Raw genomic sequence first — 25,644 nt, 5'->3', positions numbered from 1 at the left:
CTTTTCTCCTTTGCTTTTCGCTTCTCTTCTTTTCACAGCTATTTGTAAGGCCTCCCCAGACAGCCATTTTGCTTTTTTGCATTTCTTTTCTATGGGAATGGTCTTGATCCCTGTCTCCTGTACAATGTCACGAACCTCATTCCATAGTTCATCAGGGACTCTATCTATCAGATCTAGGCCCTTAAATCTATTTCTCACTTCCACTGTATAATCATAAGGGATTTGATTTAGGTCATACCTGAATGGTCTAGTGGTTTTTCCTACTTTCTTCAATTTAAGTCTGAATTTGGCAATAAGGAGTTCATGGTCTGAGCCACAGTCAGCTCCTGGTCTTGTTTTTGCTGACTGTATAGAGCTTCTCCAAAATGTCCATTAATCACAGACAGGTTAAATACATTTTAATTTAGTCACACTGTATAATACTATACAGCAACAAGAATGTGCCAACTACAGTTAACTATAACAGGTATTTTGAAAACAAAATAAAGAAGAAGATAGAAACGAAAAATATATACAATTCTAACTTTTATAATTCAAAAACAGGTAAAACTAATACATGGTATTTTCAAGACAGAATAGAGGTTGCCTTAAGGAGTCGGGTGGTGACTAGAAAGGGGCTCTTCAATGCTGGTAATCTTGAGTGGGGGCCTGAGTACACAGTTATATTCACTTGGTGAAAATTCACTGAGTCTTATGACAAGTGCACATTCAATATTTGTGTTCTACTTCAATCAAAGGTTTATTTTTCAAAAATGAGAGACAATACCAAAGAATGAGTGAAAACCACATTCACTCTCATTAATAACAAAATACATGAATATTTAACTAAGGCACTCTTATGACCGATTGTTTAAAGTCTGTAAACGAGTATTTACTGAGCCTCTGCAATGTGCCAAGGAATATGTTAGTACTGAAATAAGACAGACTGTTAACGCCTCAGCCTCATGGAGCTACAGTTGGAAGGAAGGAAGCAAAGAAACAAAGTCCAAAATGTGAAGAAGACTAATAATTCATTTTTTACAGCAGCATAAACTGATGGGATTCTTTTGATAAGAAATTTGGTACTACATATCATGATCTTTAACAAATATCCATCTACTGGATGAATTACTAAAAATTAGGATGCAAAACATGTATCAGTATGATGACTAGCATGTAAAAAAGGCAAGAAGGGAAAAAAATGAAAATATACATCAAAATGGACACACCATTTTGAACTCACCATTTTCTAAAGATTTTTAGTGAAGTCATATTTTGAAAAATGAATCAAGCATAATTTGCCATCCAATAACAAACTGCATTTTATACAGAAAAAGGCATTTTTCTGTATCCTTCTGAGATTTTTTTTAAGTAAGTATATTTTCAAAGAAAGTCTAATGAAAAAGTCAATTCTGTTTAAAAATAAGCCAAGAGATCTTTTTCTTTACAACAACCTGAGTGTCATCCCTGCATAGTTACGAGAAACATTTTGTGAGAGTTGAAATCCCATAAAGTAAACACCTGACACAGGATTTTTCTTTAAGGTGATTTTAAAATAAGTGTCCACATTCTCTTAGAGATTTGTTTGTTCATAAAATTCCTAGAGGCAGATAGACACAGAAAGGAAAGGCTTTTCAACAAACTCACTCTAATACCATTTTCTCATAAGTTTACCATTAAAGCTCCATTACAAAATCATAGATTCATTCACTTGAAAAGAAAAAGAAAAAAAGGACCTCTCAATAAAATGAAACCAGGGGACTTCCCTGGCAGTCCAGTAGTTAAGACTCCATACTTCCACTGCAAGGGGTTGGGGGAGTGGTGATGGTAAGGGGGCCACAGGTTCCATTCCTGGTCAGGGAACTAGGATCCCACATGCTTTGTGGCACGGCCAAAACACAAAATAAAAAAAAAAAGACAAAAAGAAATAAAATATGCAGATATACAAAAGAAAATGCTTTGAATACATTTTCCAAACAAAATAAACATTAACAATAAGCCACCTTGACTGAGTAGACTGAGGAGAGGGTACCAAGGACAAAAGCTGGAGGAAAATCTACACCAGAATGAATAGATAAGATAAAAACCACAAAAGACGAATCAGAGAGCCAGAGGCAAGTAAGGAGCGCGCAGCAGGCGGAACACACTAAAAGCCCAGGTATCATATCAGGGAGGAGATGCAACTGAAGCGTGTCCACTGGATTCGGTCTGACATCAGCAGCTACAGCGGGGTGAGGGCATGTAAGGGGGAGTGGAATGCCACAGCAAAGCCAGGCTGTGAACAGCCCAGAATCCAACAGGCTCCTGGCCGGCTCTGAGGCATGGGGGAGGCAAGTGCTCCCCAGCGTTCATGAGGAGGGGAGCATGAGCATGACGCTGAACTCGTGAACTGCTGATGTGTAAATGTGGGCAGAGAGCTGACACGCTGAAAAGCTCCCCAGCTGAAACGATAAACCACAGATTTACTGCGGCAGTCTTTTTTTTTTTTTTCCTCCTGTATCACCAAGAGGCCCAAATTATCAGAGAAGAAAAGGCAAATGGTTGAACTGACATTTCCACAGAAGGTGGTGGTTATTAGCACAAGGGGCTGAGGCCACTAGAGCTGAGAGACAAAAGTCAGAGGAGAGGACTGAAGCAGGAAAGCAAAGAAAGGTGGCTGTACACATTGAGAAAAAAGAAGATTCAGGCAGAAGCAAAGGGAACAAGGAAACGAGGACCTGGAAGTATAAGTGGATGTCACCAGAGAGTGAGACATGAGAATGAGATTCCAAGGAAGAATTCACTTAGGATGGCGAAGATTTTACAAACAAAAAGGCGTCCAAATATCTCATTAAAAGCCCAACCATTTTTTAAAAAATTCTAAATACAATGCCGTATCTCACAGCTAGCCTCTTGACAAAAATTTTTAAAAGTTAAAATGTTGCTTTGAAAAACATAGCAGTCATATATTTACTTATATATATGTAATATAAATATTATATGTAATTAAATATATATTTAATTTCATGAGAATAAATTGTTCTTCACTATAAAATGAATAAAAGTATATGTCAAAAAAGAAAAAAAACTCCCATAAAACCACTATCTTACTACAACTATTACTCCAGTTATTCTTAGCATAGTTATAATCATATTGTTTATAAAATTTCATAAATTGTTTTCTAATTAAATATATACATTTTTTAAAGCCACACACATTTTTCCACTTTAATACTTGCATGATATTTTATCAAGTAGACTCTCAAATTTTTGAAATCAATTCTCCCACTGCTTATCTAATTTGGGGCTATCATAAATTATGCAGGGGTATAAATCAGCATGTATAATATTACATTTTCATGCCTCACCTGAGAAGTAGATAATTAAGTATCTGAGGTGGGAAAGTTGTCCCTAAAGATTAAAAGGAGAATGGCTCATTTTCAGATGTACTCTCTCACCAGGTCACTGACAAGCCAAAAGATTTACCTGGAAGAAATCTTACAAAACGTGGCATAAAATGAAATCTTGGACAGCAGGGAGGACTGTCTTCAAACAAAGGACCTAAAGCAAACAAGTGAAAAGGAAAGAAAAAATAAATAAAACTGCCTTGAGAAACAAACACTGAAACTTAATTCCCAAGATTCATGATAATGAAACAAAAACACCACCACCAACAGAAGTAGGGACATAACAAACACTGCCCCCACTTCTACTCAACAGCTGAATCAATCATGTGGCAACTGCCTCAAACATCCCATGAAGAGTGAGGAGACCCTCCCCGCCAAGAAAGGGAAGAATGAAAGCCCCAAGGATATACACAGTATATAGCATATACAGTAAAGCTAGTTTTAGAAATTCAAAGATATAAAGATTTTTGTTATAACTGAACTACTGCATGATAAATATGCCTGTGTTTTCGCTGTGTCCCATTTTAATCAATACAACTGGGGGGAAAAACAGAGAAATACTATTCAAAATTTGGTTTGAAAAGCTGTTCATCAACACACTGCTTTAAAAATAAATAAATAAATGTCTGATGGAACGGACGCATTTCCAAGAGTAAATCATCATCCAAGAACCAAGTATCAAGTTTTGAACCGATGTAGCATACGGTGTGTGTGTGTTTTAAGAGTTAACTAAAGTTCTGTTTTAATGAACTGTCATTTTGGAAGAAGTTTATTACAGTAAAGTCCAACAGACTTAAGATATTAACTAATGAGATTTCCCCAACGCAGATAAATCAAGGTAGTTACTCAACATAACTGATACCATCTTCCTAGGTACCAGTTACTTAACAATTAATGATAATCCTTCATAAAGGACATGGTCCATCTGTAGTTAAATGAGACCCATAACAACTCATTTATGTCAAATGATAAGAAGCATGCCTATGAATAATAAACTTTTCCCTGCAGTTCAAAAGTGAGAGGAATTTCAACTATGTACCCCCACTTTTTTATAAGAGTTTTCACATAAACCACAACATTCTCCCACAAGCGCTACACTTTTGTTAAATCCTATTTACCTTTGAGATTCCAGTCATACAATTCCAAAATATCTCTGAATAGGAATAATGAAAAGAGTTCAAGTCCTTTCACACAAAAATTCTGAAAAATAAACCAGAAACCCCAAATTACTGTAGTACTGCAACTATATATTAACTGATGCTTCAGCTTGTTTTAGTCAAGTGTTTTAAAAAGTGTCTAATGCAACTGTACTAAAACAGTTTAATTTCCTAAAAAACTTGGCCACTGTCCTATAGTAGCTCAGTGTCTTAAAACATTAATGAAGTAAGCAATAATGTCATTAGAATTCCTAAGAAAATGTGGGCTTGGCTCTTCTCAATGTACAAATAAAGTGATGTGAAATTTAGAAATCAAAGTCTCTTTCATGTCATATTTTTCTAACCCAATTACAAAACATACCAGAATCTCTTAGGGACTTTCTGTTAATTCAAATAACACACTGAGCAGCCAGCTCTGATAGATCTGTCCCCAGCACCACCCTCCCCTCCCACCTCTGCTCACCTCCACCCTTCAAACACACCCACAATCACTATTGCCAAGTTACCATAAATTAGAGGTCTCCGTGCCAAAAAAGTTCCAGCTCTTAATGAAGGCAAATAAAGGGCTACGAAAAACGACAGAACTTTGTACCAAAATTTCTGCTGTAAACAAGCTTAACAGATGATATATCTGCGAGTGAGACTTGTCTCATAATTCTTCCTCCTACTTGTTTTGCTCGGGGTTCATAAATCACCCTGCGTGAGATCACGCCAGAAGTCGTCAACTTTTACAATAGCAAATGAAGGCTTATGACCTTAAAAATCAAAAGGAAGCAAAAAAGCCCTTCCAAGCTGAAGAATGAAGGGGCGGCCCTTTTTCCTTAATTCTTTTTGAAAGACAGGTAGAATTAACAGGACTTGCCCAGAATGAAATAGGTGCAAACTAAGCATGCGTGTCATGCTCATCAATCCCTGTGGGTGCTCCGCTGCCCTCGACAGAGCCACACTGTTAAACAAGGTTTGCAAGAGGAGCCAGGGGCTCAGGAAATCGACCCCGACTCCAACACAATGTTAAGTGCACAAGCTTGTTTGCTGTCTGGTTGTTATTTCTTGGTGTGATTTGTTGACACCACTAAAGTCAAGATCAGGCAATGAATCATTCTGAGATTCACATTAATCTTGCTTTGGAATTTTAAACCTCTTGCATATATTTAGATAAATCTGCTGCTGAGCATCCGCAGTGAAAAACAATTAGGAAAAATATGTAAATATATGGGAAGAAAAATGAACCAAGCATTGATCTTGTCACTGGAGATAATGAATAAGATTATTCCCACAGTTATCAGATTCAGTTTCACTTTTCTAATTTCCTCTCTGATAACGACCAGTAACCAAAAGCTGTCCCTTGTCCAAAACAAACTAGAAACAGATGTAATATTACCATCACATAACTTTCAGTAGCTGCAACACAGAGGAGAAACGGGTTCAAAAATAGGTCAAAAAGTTGGAAAATGACCTGAATTTTAACCTCCTTCCTAAAGCTACATCTGACTACAGTTACGTCTGACTGGTCTTTTTCAACAGTGAACACAATACTTTAAGAGTATCCTTATGGCAAAAAGCCAGCGCTGGTCAAGTTCAATGCTTTAAAAATATATAACTATGGAATAAACAAAAGAGCAAACTGCATCAAGCTGTTAAATAATCTTCTCTCTTACCTCAGGCATCATTTCTTCTATGAAATGAATCGTGTAGTCTATGTTGAATCTAATTACTTTACACAGTGGAATCTGTAATAAGAAGAAGGAGAGGGTCAGTTTCAAAATGCCTTCCTGTGCTCACCACTGTACACATGTTGGCTACCTGACCCAGAAGGCCATGAACCAAATGAGAAAGTTTCACCTTAATCTAAGCTGCTAACAATACTGCACATGAAGCTTGACCACAACTGCTGGATTTTAATGCAAGAACCCAGCTGACCTGGTCTCTACAGGAAACCTGCATAATGTTGGTGTTTAATTAACTGTATTAGCAGCAGCAACACAAACATGACAAGAACTCATTAAATCCAAATATATTGCCTCTGAAGAATTAATAAAACCACGAATACTTCTTTCTCTCGGGTTTTTAAAACCTTTCAGAATCTTCAGCTCTTCAGGCAGATCCGGGATAGCAGGCTGACAATTCATCAGTTACAGATTCATAAGTCACTGAAGTACACACAACTCATGCTGCCTTTCTGGCTCTGGAGCAAAAGCAAGCATGGCAATAAAAATAATAATAGCTAACACTTACTAGCTAGGTAGGCCCTGTTCTACTGTTTCATATACTGTCACTCACGTAGCCATCCTGTGAGATAGGTACAATTATTCTCCCTAGTGTACAGTGGAAGAAACAAAAAACAGAGAATCAGATACTTTGCCTAAGGTAGTGTGTGTGTGTGTGTGTGTGTGTGTGTGTGTGTGTGTGTTAGTCGCTCAGTCGTGTCTGACTTTTTGCGACCCTATGGACCATAGCCCACCAGGCTCCTCTGTCCATGGGATTCTCCAGGCAAGAGTACTGGAGTGGGGTCCTCCAGGGGATCTTCCTGACCCAGGGGTAAAACACGTGTCTCTTACATCTCCTGCATTGATAGGTCGGTTCTTTACCACTAGTGCCACCTGATAACAGGGATCTGGTGAATTAGAAACCCTTGCTCCTGACCCCAGTTCTAAGCCACTAGGGTATCCATCTCTCATTACCTAACACTGTCCTAATAATATCTGTCCTAATGTTCAGAGTATGTGTGAAGATGAAGGAAAGCTCAGATGAAATAAATCCACATCTGTCTTGCTTTACAAATGTATCATTAGATACCAGCCTAGTGCCCACATTTAAGAGGTTTTCTCTAGGCCTATTTTTGAATGAACGGAGGACTGAAAAAGGGAGGGGTGTGAGGTTAGAGCAGTGGTTTGGCTGAGTAGCTGGAGAAAATAATAGACTCAGAAGCCCTAGAGATGTGTTAAGTAGGCTTTTCTGGCCACTCGATCTGTCCATAAGACGATTTTATATAAATGTCATCGTTTTTACAAACCACAGCAATTAGAAAGAAACAAATTTTAATTCCACCAGCAAAAGGAATGGTAAGAAAAACAGTCTTACAATGCCATCTACTGGAAATCTTTTTCTCAGAAATGAAGTTTAGCTCTTAGGTGCTTTTTTTTTTTGAAGGATAGTGGCTAATTTAAGTGAAATTCATAATTAACTTTAATAAGAGATCCATTTTCAACTTTCTCGTGGTAATGGGTTCTAAACCAGCTGAAGCGACATGCTAAGGTCACTATCATTTTGAAGTTCTTTCTTCCTACAAGCATTTAAAAATATTTGAGCATAGTTTATGAATAATTTGTGCAATTATTCACAGTTTTAAAATACATTACTAACAACCGATAGATTCACAGATACTCTAAAATAGGCCACACCCTCTATCTTTTAAAAAGGCAGAGATCTAAGAGAAAAGCATGAAAACAAGCATAAATAGAGTGTGATACAGTGTAACCTGTCAGAGTGCCATTAAAAAAACAAACAAAATGTTGAATAGTATAAAGTACAAAAGAATCAAAGAGGAGGTAACATTTGAGTTGAGTCTTTAAAGATGAGAAGGAATTTTCCAGGTCATTCAGAAAATTAACTGGGAAAGAAAAAGGTGTTTGTTTATTCTTTTAAATTAATTTTTATTGGAGTAAAGTTGCTTTATAACGTTGTGTTAGTTTCTACCGTACAGCAAAGTCAATCAGTCACAGATATACATGTATCTCCTCCCTTTTTTATTTCCTTCCCATTCAGGTCACCACAGTGCATTAAAGAACAGGAATTTAGTTTCTAGCAAGGCAGAGAAAAAGAAGCTGGAGCCAAAATAGGTCATTTAGCTCTTCAGGAGTGAAATGAATGAAGACAGAGACACAAGGAAATTCTAGAAAGTATGAACTATATTCTGCAGATCTTATAAACCAGGTTAAGGATTCAGAGCTATCCTTATGGCAGCAAGAAGTCATTCAAGTGCTATAAGTGAGAGACCAACACAGTTTCACATGGTCGCTGTGTAAACAGGGTGGGAAGGGCGTACAGAGGAGCAAGGCAAGAGACCAGGAGCCTAATGGAACAGCCCAGGAGCCAAATGAAGAGAAGTCCAAAAGAGGAAGGGGAAGACTTTTAGACATAGGAGATGGGACGGAAATCCACAGCGACCATTCTGACCTGGAAATGAAAGACAGAGAACAGAGGATGATTTCCAGGTTTCTAGCCTAAGGGAATAGCTAGGTCAGGATGACATCAAAACAAGGAAATTCACAGGGTGTAACCCTAAGTCCCTTAAACTCAGTATGTAGAGAAGATGACCAGCTCAGTTTCACACAAGTTGAGGGTGAGGTACCTGAGGGGACATCAAGGTGGGTGTGTCCAATGCGCAATCTGAAATGTGAGTGTGAAGCACAGAGCCATGTGTCACAGCTATAAATATTGATGTCAGAACATGCATGAGAGGAAAAAACATGGGTGACGTTGCATTACGTGGGGAGTGCATTCAGGAGAGAAAAGGACCAGAGCCCTTGGGAAGAGTCAAGAGGCAGAGAAAGTGCAGAAGTGTAAACTTTACTCCTTCCGCTCTGTGCAACAGCAGCTCTGCTGATGATTAATGCAACTACAGTTCCTTCCTCAATGACTTCACCTAAAATCACTTTGGGGGACTCCTTTAACCTCTCCTCTTACACATGCTGTATTTCCCTTGGGGCAGTCACCCATACCACTAGAACCCTTCTCAGACACACAAATTTGGGAAGGCAGAATCTCCCTTTCTATTCAAACTTGCATCTCTAAGACTCAAAGAGAACTTGTCCTTTTCCTATATATTGGGAACTCAGTTGATCAAGAGCTCAGTCGGCCAATCAAACAATATAAACACCTTTGATCTTTTCTTAAAACATGTTTGAGTAGTGACTAACACTAACTCCCATCTCATCCTACCAGAAACAAATCAAAAAACCATTCCTAAACTTCTATATTCTAACTCTACTATTTCCAGGCACTAAATGACTACAATCCAGGACAGAGAGGCCATTGGAAATGGAAAGCCAATTAAGGCAGCAGGGAAAGGATCATGGCGTTTCTTTGTGCTTTTGAGGGCAGGATAAAATATTATGTATGTACAACACAAATCTAGGTAACCATAGTTATGTTATCGAAGTCCTTAAAAGCACCAGATATTATAAGTAATAACAAATGTACTACATAAATAGATAAAATTCTCCTGGAATGTTCTATACTTAGCCAACAAGGCTTTCAATCCACTTTAATTCAAGAAGACCTTAAGAGAACCTGTCAAAACTAAACTGGGTTGAGATTCTAACATTACCATCATTTACATGCCCTTCATGCTGATGTGTTCTCTCTGGCAAGAAAATGAATCAGAACAGTAAAGCGATTTAATAATTCTTTTTCTTGGGAGGCTATTTCAAATTCAAGAGGCCTTTGATGGATCTAATTCCTATGAACTGTACAACACTTAGCTTAAAACTCGATTTATTTTATCAACATCTCTAACATAAATGATGGGGCTTATCTTCTCATTACTGAGTTAAGTTCTCAAGTTCTGAGAGCTTGAATATTTATAAATATATATATATATATATGCTGAAGCCAGGAATTTTTCAGTCCTATCTTTTATTTTATAGCAACAGTAACAACTGCAATTAATTTCACACTAGCAGCCTCTCAGTGCCAAAACCTTGTGTTGAGAAACTTTAATAAAGCTCAAAGAATCACTTCCATGTCACATACGTACCAATAATCAGTTTAAAAAAAAAATAAGAATTAGAAGAAAAACTCAAATGTCTGTCTGACATCTTATCCAAAATAATAAGTGCCAAATGTACTGTGTATTAAACATCATGATAAACACTTTTCATGTGTCATCTCATTTATTTTTTTATAAAAGCCAGTAAGAGTACCATAACTAATAACCTCTATTTTACAGATGAGAAAAGTCAAGGCTTATAAAAATTGAAATGTCAAATCATACAGCTAGTAAATAGAATCATTAAGGTTTAAACCCTCTCTGAAGCCATACAGCTACCTTCTTTAAAGTGACCCTAAAAGTTAAAATGAGATCTATATTACTTAAAGGGAATTAAGAGATAAGATATTCAAGTATTTTCATGGTAACTAACTATTGTATTTGCAAGTCCTCTGAGGGAAAAAAGAGAGAAAAGTATAACGTAGAGACTCAGTTCAGTTCAGTTCAGTTCAATCGCTCAGTCGTGTCCGACTCTTTGCGACCCCATGATTCGAAGCACACCAGGCCTCCATGTCCATCACAAACTCCCGGAGTTCACTCAAACTCATGTCCATAGAGTCGGTGATCCCATCCAGCCATCTCATCCTCTGTCGTTCCCTTCTCCTGCCCCCAATCCCTCCCAGCATCAGAGTCTTTTCCAATGAGTCAACTCTTTGCATGAGGTGGCGCAATGTAGGGGCAAGTTGGACTAAATGACTTCTAAAGGCCTTTGCAACTCTAAGACTGAGATTTAGTGTAACAAAGGGTTTGAGGGCCTAATTGAGACATTTAAAAAGTAATAAAATAAGAAACCTCCAAATTTAAAAACATCCTAGTGCCTTTTCATAAAAACTGTTTAAAAATTGTCTAAACAACCTAAACATCCATTGACAGATGAATGGATAAAGAAGATATGGTATGTATATACAATGGAATACTACTCAGCTATAAGAAAGAACAAAGTGGGGAGGGAGGTTTAGGAGGGAGGGGACATATGTATACCTATGGCTGATTCATGTTGATATTTGACAGAAAACAACGAAAAAGCAATTCTTCTTCAATTAAAAAAGTAATTAATTAAAAAAGACCGAAATGTCATCTGAAGCAACAAGGATGCAATTAGAGATTATCGTACTAAGTGAAGTAAGTCAGAAAGAGAAAGACAAATGCCATACTGTGTCACTTACATGTGGAATCTAAAATACAGCACAAATTAACCTATTTACAAAACAGAAACAAATACACAAACAGAGAGAGTAGATTTGTGGTTGCCAAGGGAGAGGGGAAGAAGAGGGATATACTAAGAGATTGCAAACTATTACACTTAGAATGGATAAAACAACAAGATCCTACTGTGTAGCACAGGGAACTGTATCCTGGGATAAACCATAATGGAAAAGAATATAAAAAAGAATGTATATGTGTGGATAACTGAGTCACTTTGCTGTACAGCAGAGATTAGCACACCATATAAATCAACTTTACTTCAATTAAAAAAAAATAGTCCAATTTAAAAGTTTGTCAGTATGGATGATGATGGATGTTAATTAGACTTATCATGGTGATCACTTCACAATATATACAAATACTGAATCATTATGCTATATATCTGAAACTAGTAACATTATATGTCAATTATACCTCAATAAAAAATATAGTTCAATATTACATGATTTTCTATATTATGGTTCACCCTAGAGATATGTGATATGTATTATCAAGTGATTTTATTTTTACACTTACAATGTAATCATCTTCTCAAAAAAAATTCTCTGAGATAAAATATACTGTGGCATAAAGAAAATCTCATTAAGAAACAATTTGTTTTAAATTAGTATCACTACTATGGAATCATGTCTACTAAAAAAAAATAGAAAGTGGAAAGATTAGACAAAGGTTTTATTCTTTACTCTTCAATGGAACAGAATTTCACATTTCAAATAAACTAAAATAACTTTTCAAACTGCAGATATAATTTCTTTTATGTAAACCGGAAAGAATTAACGAACATTCTACTTCAATGTACATATACCGTAGCTATAAATTCAGTAAGTTCTATAGCAGTGTCTTGACTGACTCATGGATACCTCTACATTCCCTTCCTGAGTCACCAGTGAATTCCACTCTACATCCAACTAGAGTACACAATAAGTAAAACAACCCCTAAGACAGCTAGCTTTGAAACAGAAAGATTTTGACTTACAGGACTTCCATCTGAACCGATTACCAACAGATCAGCCTTAATACCTGAGAATATCATGATCTGTATGTCAAAGTCTCTTAAAGAGGACGTCTTCCTGGGATGCAAAAGCAGAAAACTATGAAGTTAACTCAGGCCCTGAACAAGCTCCATTTCTTTACCTGTGACTCACAGACTAAGTAATAGCTTCTCCTTAAAACTTTCCAGCTCTCTTTTGAAGGACACCCACCCCAAAATAGCTTTGACACATTACTCCACAGTTTATCCTTCTTTTTCAATCTTTCACACTCTCAAAATGTTATTCTGATACATGTTTACTTACACCATCTAATGTGGACCAAACCTGTGACTCATTAGCACAGATGTCACACTCCCACCTGACACACACTGCCGCTGACTTCCTGTAGCTTAGGCAAAGGGATGTAAAGTAGTTGTTACTTAGAAGTCAGAGGAAAAGAAATTTCCTTTGACTTTTAGAAAGAAAGGGGGCACAGGGAAGGAGAAAGCTGGCCAATTAGCACATACTTACATTGGTCAGGGGGGCGTGTGCAAACATAGAAAATCCTTCAAAGATATACTCGTGATCATCATATTCAATAACAGTTGGCCTGTCAGTCTAAAAGCAAACAGAAACATGAAGCATGAACAAATGATATGACTTTTACATGCACAGTATCTATCAGGACAAAAGCAACCAACCAAAGCGACCAAGTACAGACTCCTGCTCACGTTCTCCCAGACACCAGGGAGAAACTTTACAAAGAAGTTTAACTCTAGCTTGGTAGGATTCTCTGACTTCAGTTATATACTAGACAATCAAGGAGGTTTATTATGGCTGCCATAAAGGAAAAAAGGCTACATGACTTCATTTTCTAGGAACTTGTTTTATTTAATCTCATAATACTACCAGTCCTGTTCTTACTAAACTGTATTTCTGTACTAACAGAAGTCCTAACAAGAAAAAGATAATCACACAGCCAAATCAAAGTTCAAAGTAGAGAAGACTAAGCATCACAACAGTGAAGACAAGCAGCAGCCTGGAAGGCTCTGAAGGCCCCAGGGTGCCAGCGGCTCCTCCCCTCACAGCTCCATCCCCAGACCCCCCCCCCGAGGAAAAGCCCAGCCAGCAAACACTGTAACAAACCAATTCTTGCATAATGTCACAGATCTTAATTACCTGAAAATAGAATCTAATCAAAATATACAAATGCTAATCTAAGCATAAGAGACTCTGTTCATTATGCCATTCTTATGGTCTGCCATTTTTAATCCTAAATGCTAAACATGGAGCAAATGATCAAGATTAGAAACCTAAAAGACATGTTTTTTCTACATAGATATTAAACATTATTCTTTTAAACATTTACATATATATAAACATTTATGCATATACCCCCACACACACATATATATGAAAAGCTTAGGTGGGTAGGGGAAACTAAAGAATATCCTAATGCACATTTGTTTTTCTAATATTACTGTTACTTCCCATCAGAATAACTCAACAAAGTTGTCCTAAATTAAATATAATGAGAGAACTTCAAATGAAATAATAATGGTAAAGCCATTTTGGAAAATAGTTTGGTAGTTCCTCAAAATACTAAACACAGATTTACCACATAGTCCAGCAACTCTAGTCCTAGAGTTACACTCAAAGGAAGGAAAACATACATCCACGCAAAAACTTGTAAATAAACGTTCACAGCAGCATTATTCATAATAGCCCAACCGTGGATACCACCCAAATGTTCTCTGACTGATGAATGGATAAATCAAATATAGTATATCCATACAGCAGTAAAACGGAATGAAGTTACATATTACACCATGGATGAATCTTGAAAACATTTTGCTAAGCAGAAGAAACCAAAATGATCATACATTGTATGTTTCTATTCATATGAAATACTAGACTAGGCAAATGATAAAGATAAAATATGTTAGTAGTTGCTGAAGGCTGGGCAGCAGGAAAGAACTGACTGCCAGTAAGTACAGGGTTTCTTTGGGAAATGATGAAAATGTTCTAAAATTAGATTGTAGTGTTAGTTTCACAATTCTTAATATATAATATATTATATATATATAATATAATAATATATTAATATATAATTCATAAAATATATATCTTAGATGGGTGAGTTATGGTATATTAATCATATTCAGTAAAGTTGTTAAAATAAATAATAATTAATAATCTAATTCTGAAGGACTTCCCTGTGGTCCAACAGCTAAGACTCTGAGCTCCCAACGCAGGGGACCAGGCTTCGATCCCTGGTTGGGGAACTGGATCCCTCATGCCGCAACTAAGAGTTGGTATGCTGCAGTGAAAGATCCCGAGCACCCCAATAAGTCCTGGAACAACCAAATAGTGTGTCCAGTCATGTCCAACTCTTTGCAACCCCATCGACTGTAGCCCGCCAGGTTCTGCTGTCCATGGGATTTCCCAGGCAAGAATACTGGAGCAGGTCGCCATTTCCTTCTCCAGGGGATCTTTCCAACCAAGGGATAGAACCTGGGCCTCTTCTATCTCATGCATTGGCAGAAGGATTCTTTACCACTGTGCCACCTGGGAAGCCCCTAAACTACTCCTGATCTTAGTCAAAAAGCTGAGAAGTGATCAAAATAAATAAATAATAAACATTTAATATTTCTTCAAACAGGAAAGTAACTTTTACGTAGAAAAACATCAAAAAAAAATCTAATTTTGAAATTGAAATCTCTTAATAAAAAATGTAACCAGAATTAATTAATTATACTGCTGTCAACAGCAGTATAGCACAGTAAAATAGCACACAGCCGTGTACTACAGAGTCAGTCTGCCCAGGTTCAAGTCCCCACTGTGCCACATGTTACCTGAATAATCTTCAGCAAGTTACTTAACCTTATTTGTAGAAACATGGACAACTGTCCCATCTGCATACTGGGGAAAATAATACCTACTCTATCAACTTTCTGTGAGAAATAAGTTAATACATTTCAAACACAGAATGGTGCCTGGTACCACAGTCAACAAATATTAGGCATTTACTGTCATAAATGCAATAGTTATGGGTCACTAGATAATATATAAGTTATTTGCCAATTTTTAAGAGATACACAAGTGTTCTATGCATTCTTCCAACTCCATAGCTCCAACAGACCTATCCATAGTTCACTAGGTCTTATGAGGTACCAACAATATAAAAGAAAAACGACACAGAAATTAGTATAATGAGAGGAAGCCAAATTAAAGTCATTATGATAAAGGCCAGTTTTATCAGCATAAAAATAAAATATTTTTTTAAGAACTGAGTCCACACTTAGCCTATTCACATTTCAACCTATTAACACACATAGATCCTATTTATATTTTTTAACAAATGAAATAGATTTTGGTAGGAACTTACTAAAAAGTTTGTGGGAGGCGAGACTGTAATTCGATAGTGGAAAAGCCTGCCAGCATTGTTGGTCATAGGACGACAGGGCTTGATGGCCTGAGGGGAAAAACAAAAGTAAGTTTAAGAGTAAAGTGGCAAAATATTGTTACTCAAAACTAGACTGTATTTTCTACATTCACATCTGACAAAAGAGGTTTTATGTGTGTTCCTTCACAAACTGGTAGGAAAAGAACAATATTCACTTTACCACTAACTGAATGGATAAACATGGGCTGGCTGGTCACTGGTGTTCAACCTGCCTATTCACATACAATACAAGGGGTTTGAACATAGAGATCTTTCTAGAACTAAATTTCCATGACTATCTTCCTTTTCATTTGTAAAATAACACAATACTTGACCTTGCTAACCTCCCAATAAACCAAAAAGCAAAAAGAACAATCTCAGAAGTAATAGCAGTAGGCTATAACAGGAAGGGGAACAAAGTGATATGGTTAAATATGCTGAGTAAAAATAGAAGGAAACAGAAATGCAGGAACCACAAGAATTGGTAGAACAGAACATGCATGGAGCTTAGGGCAAGAAAAGAAAAGCAGCATCAGCAGAATCACTGGGTACTCTGACAGACACAGCGATGTGTGACCCAGACCACCCTTCAGGGAAGGACTTGTTGCCCTTAAACAGTGCTGACAGCAGTCTCTAGCTGCCGGCTCCTTCAGGATCTGCGTCACGAACAGAGCCCCCTCACCTGATGTCAGGTGTATACTGAGCGAGACAGAGGTACGAAGGCCCAGCCACTGCGGCCCACCTTGAATGGGCAATACTCATTCCTTGGGTCATCACCAGATTGACTGGGGCTTTGTTGGGGCTGACTCACAGTTCGGCCAATCCCTCTGTCCAATCCTGCTTATACCCTCTTCCGCTCACAGGTGAAGATCCCTGAGAAACATCATGCACCCCAGACTTCACCTTCACATCTGCTTCCAGAGAATCCAGGGTGTGACAGTAGGTACCAGAGATGATCCAAGAAAGCAGGAGGTAAGATGAGGTTTTGGAGCTGAATCACCTGCCATCCGACTGGCAATAAAGAACCCATCACAGTGCCTGGTGGCACACACAGCCCCTGGCACCAGATAACTCGCCAGCTGAAACTTTCAAAGATGCTCAGTGGGAGACTGTACCAGCGGAAGCAGGTGCGATGCAGCAGGTGTTGAAGACTTGGAGTGACCAGAAGCTGTATGGATAGTGGGATGGATGACTACTACCGAGCACCACTGATGCTCTACCTTGTTCCTCAAACTTTAGGGTGATCTCAGACTACTGCTTGCTCCCCGTGCCCGGAAGTTTCTGATTCAGCAGCTGAGGCAGGCTTGAGAATCTGCACATCTAATAAGGTCTGAGGTGCTGCTGATACTAGTCAGAAGGCCTAAGAGAACCACTGCTCTGCAGAAATGCAGCCGGAGAGGAGGAGGAGGAAAGGCAGCTGGAAGCCAGACATGAAAGCAGAGGACCTGCTGATGGCCCACTAAGAGGCTCCCATCACCAGCAGCGCGAGGTCAGGCTGCGCGCAAGGACTACGCCTGGGGCTCACCTGTCAGAGTCGGTGGGCCTTAAAGACTAATTAACAACCATCCACCGTAGGTCTGTTACTCCAAGGTCAGGGCTATGGAACCTGCGATGCGGATGTACAGGTTTTGACGCCTTGTTGTCATTTAGTCACTCAGTCGTGTCTGACTCTTTGTGACCTCATGGACTGTAGTCCGCCAGGCTCCTCTGTCCATTGCATTTCACAGGGAAGATTTCCCACTGAGTGGGTTACCATTTCCTTCTCCAGTTTGCCTCCTTAGACTCCTCTAAACCTTCTGAATCTTCAGAGGCAACCTAGTCTTGTCTATGAAGAGCAAGCACTCCTCTGTCTGAAGACAAGGAAAGCCCCTGAAGGTGACATTGTCCTCACCTCCCCTACCCCATCAAATCTCCCTACCTGACAAGAGACCTATAATTAGGGTCATACCACAGCATAACTGCCAGGTTGGATGAAGAACAAGCTGGAATCAACACTGCCGGGAGAAATATCAATAACCTCAGATATGCAGATGACACCATCCTTATGGCAGAAAGTGAAGAGGAATTTAAAAGCCTCTTGATGAAAGTGAAAAAGGAGAGTGAAAAAGCTGGCTTAAAACCCAACATTCAAAAAAATGAAGATCATGGGGCATCCAGTCCCATCACTTCATGGCAAATAGATGGGGAAACAATGGAAACAGTGACAGATTTTATTTTCTTGGGCTCCAAAATCACTGCAGATGGTGACTGCAGCCATGAAATTAAAAGACACTTGCTCCTTGGAACAAAAGCTATGAAAAACTTGAGAGCATATTAAAAAGCAGAGACATTACGTTGCTGACAAAGGTCTGTCTAGTCAAAGCTATGTTTTTTCCAGTAATCATGTATGGATGTGAAAGTTGGAAAGCTGAGTGCCAAAGAATTGATGCTTTTGAACTGTGGTGTTGGAAAAGACTCTTGAAAGTCCCTTGGACTTCAAGGAGATCAAACCAGTCAAACCTAAAGGGAATCAGTCCTGAATATTCATTGGAAGGACTGATGCTGGAACTGAAGTTCCAATACTTTGGCCACCTGATGGGAAGAACTGACTCATTGGAAAAGACTCTGATGGTGGGAAAGACTGAAGACAGGAGGAGAAGGGGACAACAGAGGATGAGATGGTTGGATGGCATCACCAACTCGATGGACATGAGTTTGAGTAGGCTCTCGGGGTTGATGATGGACAGGGAAGGCTGGCATGCTGCAGTCCATGGGGTCGCAGAGTTGGACGTGACTAAGCGACTGAACTGAATAGCATCACTGGTTTCACATTTCACAGCTGGAAAGTACTAAGAGGAAACATAATATCCCACAGGAACTATAAGAACTAGCCAGTGCCAGCACATGCCAGCAGCAGGAACTCACACAGGACTGGCAGTGCATGATCAAGAGGACCAGGAAACAGTTGGTTAGGGAACAGCTGACGGAGTTAGGAGCATTCAGGATCCAAGGCCATCAGGAGATGCTGGGAACTCCCTACTAAGATGTCTCGAAGTCGTGTCTGAGTCTTTGTGACCCCATGCACTGTAGCCCACCAAGCTCCTCAGTCCATGGGATTCTCCAGGTAAGAATACTGGAGTGGGTTGCCATTCTTTTCTACAGGGGATCTTCCTGACCCAGGGATTGAATCAGGGTCTCCTGCATTGAAGGCAGGTTCTTCACTGTCTGAGCCACCAGGGAAGTTCCACTCAGATGTCTTGCTGCTGCTGCTTCTAAGTCGCTTCAGTCATATCCGACTCTGTGTGACCCCACAGACGGCAGCCCAATAGGCTCCCCCGTCCCTGGGATTCTCCAGGCAAAAACACTGGAGTGGGTTGCCATTTCCTTCCCCAAGGCATGAAAGTGAAAAGTGAAAGTGAAGTCGCTCAGTCGTGTCCAACTCTTCGAGACCCAATGGATTGCAGCCTACCAGGCTCCTCCATCCATGGGATTTTCCAGGCAAGAGTACTGGAGTGGGGTGCCATTGCCTTCTCTGTCAGATGTCTTAGTAGCATGAAAAAGCAATGGTCCATGCTGACTAAAGTGAAAATACCAAAACTGCAGGACAGACAGAAAAAGAAGGAATTCAAAGATTCAAGGAAATGGGCACACTGGGATGGATATAATATCTATGCCTGAAAAAATACCAGATAATCATCTTTCATGGCCCAGAAGACATGCCACTGACCAAGGCCAAAAGGAACATGCTGGCACAGGGGCACCAGCATCAGTAGGATGATCAGTGGTGGCATCCTCTGCAGGCCAGGACTGAGCATAAGAGGGGCTGACACAGTACACAGCTTGCTGACCACATCAAGGATGACAAGACTCTGAAACCAGAGGTAAGACGATGGAGCTCATTATAAGAAGCCAGGTTACACAATTATCATCATGACCGGTAGGACCAAAGTGGCAGCCAAGGGGATCTGACCCAAAAGGGTCACAGAAGAGGCTTTCACAGCCTGGTGTCCTTGGGTACAAAATAAATGGGTAGCTGACAAGCATACCACCTTAGTTTGTGCCAACGGAAGAAATCAAGACTGGACAAACAAGAGGCTTAAGGTAGGTTGCTCCCATACACAGTCATAATCCCTTGCCCAGTTCCAGACCCGACCAAGTTACTGTACTGAAATCCACTGACTGAAAAGGCTGCCCAAGAGGCCAGAGGCCAGGCCCTGTGACACAATCACAAGCAAAAATAGTCATGACAACCCTGTCCTTCCCCAAAGGGGCCTATGCCCATTGTGCTCAAGGAACTGTACGCTGGGGAAGGAGGAAGTCACACAGTGTAAGGAGTGCTGGACACACCATCTGAATCAAGTGATACTCAAAGACTGGACATATCACCCTGCTATCCCCGTCAGAGTGGGGCAGATGAGGCCAAGGCAGTATAGATCTTGGTCACGGTCTGGCTCATAGGAGGTCCACTGAGTCTACAGATCCACCCAGTGGTCATTTCCTTGGTCCCTAGACGTACCACTGGAATTGACAAAATGGGCAGACGGTGACACCTCCCCCTGGGTCCCTGATCTGTGGAGTAAGAGCCACCATAGTGGGAAAGGTCAAGCAGAACCCAACTTGGACATCAAAAACAGTGTGACTCCGGGGAATGGTGGAGATTGTGCCACCCTTAAGGATCCAAATGACACAAGGGTGACTGCCTCTATCACGGTCTGTTTAATGCACCAGTCTGGGCCCTGAAGAAATCAAGTGGATCCCGGCAGACGACTACAGACCACAAGAAGCTCAGCCAAGTAGCTCCGACTGCACCTGCCGTGCCAGGTGTTATAGCACAGTTTCAGCAGATGAACGTGATCTCAGGCACGAAGTATGCGGCAACTGACCTGCTAAATGTATTCTTTCCTATCCCAACAGAATGAGGACCAGCTCTGATGAGAACAGGTTCACATTCTCATGGAATAGACAACACTAACGGTTTTGCCACCAGCCTGTGTGAATTCTTCTACTCACTGTCATCATACAGTCCAAGGCGCTCCTGACCTAGAATACTGCAGCATGTCATACTGCTCCATTGTATCTTTGACATTATGTCGACCGAGCGAAAAGTCTTGGTAAACTGTACATGCTCCAAAGGGTGGGAGAGAAACCCTACCAAGATTCAGGGCCTCCCACAGCCACTCCATTTTTAGGAGTCAGTGGTTCCAAGACAGCCATCCAAAGTAAAACACAAAACTACTGCCTCTTCCATTCCTACAGTGAAGAAGGAAACAGAATACCAGGTGGGCTTCTTCGAGTTCAGGAGGCAACGCCATCCTCAGAGAGGATATTACTACAGCCCATTTATAAAATGGCACAAAAGGCCACCAGCTATGAGAGTTACTCAAGTGAGAAAGGCCTGCTCAAGTGAGAAAGGCCTCGGCAGTTTCAAACCACAGCTCAAGTCGCCCTGCAATGGGAGCCACGTGATTCAGCAAATCCCAGACTGCTGGTAGGAAAAGATGCTGAGAGGGGCTTACGGACACACTGGGAGAATCACCATGCTGGCCTCTGAGGTTCTGAAGCCAAGCCGTGCTGTCTGTCATGAAAAATTATGTGCCTTTGCAAAGCAATTTCGAGTATGCTGCTGGGCCCTGGCAGACATGGAAGGCACGGCCAAGGGACAGCAAACAGATGTGGGGCTGGAACTGCCCGACGAGAGCTGGGTTCTGCCAGTCCCCTCTGGGCACACGTTTGGGTGGGGCCATCATAAGAAGGAGGGTGCCTATAACCAGAACCACAGAACCTGGCACACACAGAGTAGGGGGCATGAACAAACTGGGCACCCACCACTGTCGCATCAGCACACTCCCTCAGCTGATGACTAAAGTCAGGGGTACTGAAAGCAGAAGGAAAAGTCCAAGCTCAGTTTGCAAATGGGTCAGCCAAAAAGGAAGTACAGGGACTTCCCTGGTGGCCCTGGGGTGAGGACTCTAAGCTTCCAAAGCAGGGGGCCTGGGTTCAATCCCTGGTCAGGGAATTAGACCCTGCATGCCATAACTAAGATTCCCACATGCCACAACTAAGGATCCTGCACGTCGTAACTAAGACCTGGTACAGCCAAATAAATAAGACAGCGTTCTTTAAAAAACAAAGAAAAGAAAGGAGGTGCAAGCCAAAAACAGACTGTGCTGCAGCCTTCTTCATGGATGGCTCTGAAGACAGGGACGAGGGAGACCACCCAGTGGGCGGGGTTCCAGGTGGTATACCTGGTCATCTACTTTGTGTGGAAAGAGAAGTAGCCTGAGGTTAGAATAAAGATGGACTCATGGCAGAAACGGAGAAGGCAATGGCAACCCACTCCAGTACTCTTGCCTGGAAAATCCCATGGATGGAGGAGCCTGGTGGGCTGCAATCCATGGGGTCGAGAAGAGTCGGACACGACTAAGTGACTTCACTTTCACTTTTCACTTTCATGCATTGGAGAAGGAAATGGCAACCCACTCCAGTGTTCTTGCCTGGAGAATCCCAGGGACAGGGGAGCCTGGTGGGCTGCCGTCTATGGGGTCGCACAGAGTCGGACACGACTGAAGCGACTTAGTAGCAGCAGCAGCAGCAGCATGGCAGAAAGCAAGTGGCCGGCCAGCTGATCAGAGGCCTAGAAGGAAAAACCTGGGATGATCAGGGATAAGACAGTCTTGGGGTGCCCCCAGGGCGGGGGACACCCACCGTGGAAGAGGTTCTAAACCACTGAGCTGACAAAATGCCCCGGCCAGCCTCAGTCAGCAGTCAGTCCCCCAGAGCCGACAGGATGGGCATGAATGAATGAATGGACATGAAGTGGACACAGGAGCAGATGGAGCTCAACAGCATCCAAGGCTAAGTTGCTAGGCTGACTGCCATACCAGCCACCTACAATGACCACCGCTGGGACCCCAATATGGCACCATCCCTGAGGGCCAACTGGCCCCTTGACAGAATGTGGACCATGTAGGCCCCATCCATGGTGAAAGGGCCAAGTATACTCTAAGAATGTGTTTGACTGCCTCAGCCAGCACCACTGCCCACCCGAATCTCCCTTCACAGAGGGCTCTGCTGCCCAGCCGTGCAAAAAACAGTCAGCACACAGCCTGCAGCCATCAGCTCCTTCCAGGTCCCCCTCCACTACAAGAACCCCCCTCCATCATGCCCTTTCTCAGGCAGCTTTCTCGGCACAGACGGAGATGCGCGTATGAAAACCATCCTGGCCCCACGTGAGACAACTTCGACAAGCCCAGCTCTAAAGGTCCACCCCAGGTGGACATCCCCCTCTGCTCAGTCCCGAGCCCACACTCCTCTTGACCATGGAAGGTCTCCACAGCAGCCCCACCTGCAGAGACCCCGGCCTGAGGCATGCACACGGACACTCACAGGGCGCAGGCCTTGTCCCACACACCCTCACTATACTCTGTTGTTATTGTTGTTGTTTAGTCCAAGTGGTGTCCAGCTCTTTGCGACCCCATGGGCTGTAGCCTGCCAGGCTCCTCTGTATGGGATTTCCCAGGCAAGAACACTGCAGCTGGTTGCCATTCCCTTTGCCAGGGAATCTTCCCGACCCAGGGATCAAACTAGGATCTCCTGCGCCTCCTTCGATGGCAGGCAGATTCTTTACCACTAAGTCACCAGGGAAGCCCTAAATACAGTGTGCTGAAGCATAAAGTGACAATCCTGGGATTAACGAGAATACCTTGCAGAGAAGTAAAACGTAATGGGGAAAAAAACGAAGGAAAATAATTGATCGGGAGTAGTTACGTATAACTCTTCAATGTAAAAGTGTTCAACTCATCATGCAAACACCTTTGGAGTGTTCCTGACGACCCAGGGGTAGGGTGTGACACAGGTCAAACAAGTCCGTGTGACGCTCACAGCTAAGTGGAGACAACAGACAAAGACGAACAAAGGCAAGGGCGTACACGCACATCCCCAAGGGAAGAGGACATGTGCCATACAGCACCTCGATAAGAGCATTTCTCCAGAGATTCACCACCGTTTACAACAAAAACATGAAAAACAATTACAATTACGGACCATTTTAGGATACTGAAAATGATAAAAAAAGAAAAAAAAAAAAAAGGGCACTTCAAATTCACTTTGCCTACTTTAAATAATGAACCTCCCGAAGTGTCCTTGATAACATTCCCATTCCACCCCCAAAACCCAAGTATGTCTCTTCTCCAGTGATTAGTAACAGAGACTATCAGGGAACCTGAGAAGACTATTTCCAGGGTATTACTTCATTTATGGGGAGCAGAATAGCAGCAGCATCTGTCTACTTCTGGCTGCTCAGCGCTGACAAATATAATAAACCAAACCAGTTACCTCTTCTCCGGGATAAATGCTGTGCCTGATGCCCGTGCGTCTCGCTTTTGCGCTGCATTTGCAGAGTGGGCCATCATTCATCTGTCAGAAACAGAATGTAATTCGTTTTTATTGGGGGGAAAATCCACTCCATGCACGACGATGCCTCGGAAACTGTGTGGGTTTTAATGTCATGAGTACCGAAGCTCTGAAAGGCTGTCAAGGTTTGAAGATTAAACGGATGTTCCAAAACCAATAAAGCTGCAAACTGTCTATATTGTCTGATAAAGGGAAACGCTATGACAACGCTGGATTCCCGACTTATTTGTGCAGCCGAGCAGAAAATATCAGTGTCAGCGCCCTGTTTGCCCCCATCTTCTCCTACTGCTTTCCAGTATGTTCCCGCTATTTCTTATTTCAGGAAAAATGACTCTTTCACAAAAGAAAAGCCTAGTTTATATTCTGAAGGAACATGTAGAACGCTTTGAAGGTGACCTGCAGATTAAATGTTTTCAAAGAAGAGACCAAAAGGTATCTCAAGCAGAAGGAAGAAAATGACTCCTAGAACCAGAAAAACTTCTAGCACTAATCAGGGGACTCTGTGCCTGTTTTTTCACCTTAATTCATTTTCTGGCCATGAACTCCACTCACATGATTTGATAAGTGAATAATCCTGGGTGCTTCTTGGATAGAAAGCTGCTGGTTAAGCACTACAGGGGGGATAGGTGGGTGATACCTAGCTCAGGGTCCACATGATTAAGGAACCCTTATTTTAATTTTAGTGTATGTACTGCTGAAGCAAGCACTAAGAATATTTACATGGGAGAAATAACACACACATGATATGCTTAGTAATTTCAAAATAAAGGAAAAAACAGGGTTCAAGAAGCCAAAATGTGAAAAGAAGATGGCTATTCTACACGACGAACCAGGAAAAGAGAAAAAAGAGAAAGAAGGAATCCAATATTATGCTCCAAGAACATGAAAGTGAAAAGCAAAGTGTTAGTTGCTCAGTCGTGTCTGACTCTCTGCAACCCCATGGACTGTAGCCCACCAGGCTCCTCTGTCCACGGAATTCTCCAGGTAGGAATACTGAAGTGGGGAGCCATTCCCTTCTCCAGGAGATCTTCGCCACCCAGAGATTAAACCCAAGTCTCTCATGCTGCAGGCAGGTTCTTTACTGTCTGAACCCAGGAACATGAGACCCATCTAAATGGAATGGATCACATAAGTGAGTGACAAGACCAAAAAGGCAGCTGCTGCTGCTGCTAAGTCGCTTCAGTCGTGTCCAACTCTGTGTGACCCCAGAGACGGCAGCCCACCAGGCTTCCCTGTCCCTGGGATTCTCCAGGCAAGAACACTGGAGTGGGTTGCCATTTCTTTCTCCAATGCATGAAAGTGAAAAGTGAAAGTGAAGTCGCTCAGTCGTGTCCGACTC

The 25,644-nt window shown here is 41.4% G+C and overlaps 1 protein-coding gene across 1 annotated transcript in view; it reads right to left on the bottom strand.

Moving 5' to 3' along the window:
- The window catches only part of DROSHA (drosha, ribonuclease type III), a 123,330-nt gene that overhangs the window by 72,299 nt on the left and 25,387 nt on the right, over nucleotides 1-25,644 (bottom strand). Inside the window, exons 10-15 of the mRNA XM_010853841.1 lie at nucleotides 24,228-24,308; nucleotides 15,858-15,944; nucleotides 13,001-13,087; nucleotides 6,181-6,252; nucleotides 4,484-4,565; nucleotides 3,445-3,519 (exon numbers count right to left, since the gene is read on the bottom strand). Coding sequence (XP_010852143.1) covers nucleotides 3,445-3,519; nucleotides 4,484-4,565; nucleotides 6,181-6,252; nucleotides 13,001-13,087; nucleotides 15,858-15,944; nucleotides 24,228-24,308 — 484 coding nt within the window. The remainder of the gene's footprint in view (nucleotides 1-3,444; nucleotides 3,520-4,483; nucleotides 4,566-6,180; nucleotides 6,253-13,000; nucleotides 13,088-15,857; nucleotides 15,945-24,227; nucleotides 24,309-25,644) is intronic.

Source organism: Bison bison, unplaced genomic scaffold, assembly GCF_000754665.1.
Source record: "Bison bison bison isolate TAMUID 2011002044 unplaced genomic scaffold, Bison_UMD1.0 scf7180017864331, whole genome shotgun sequence".
Taxonomy (NCBI): Eukaryota; Metazoa; Chordata; class Mammalia; order Artiodactyla; family Bovidae; genus Bison; species Bison bison.
This window is presented reverse-complemented; position numbering and strand designations above follow the sequence as displayed.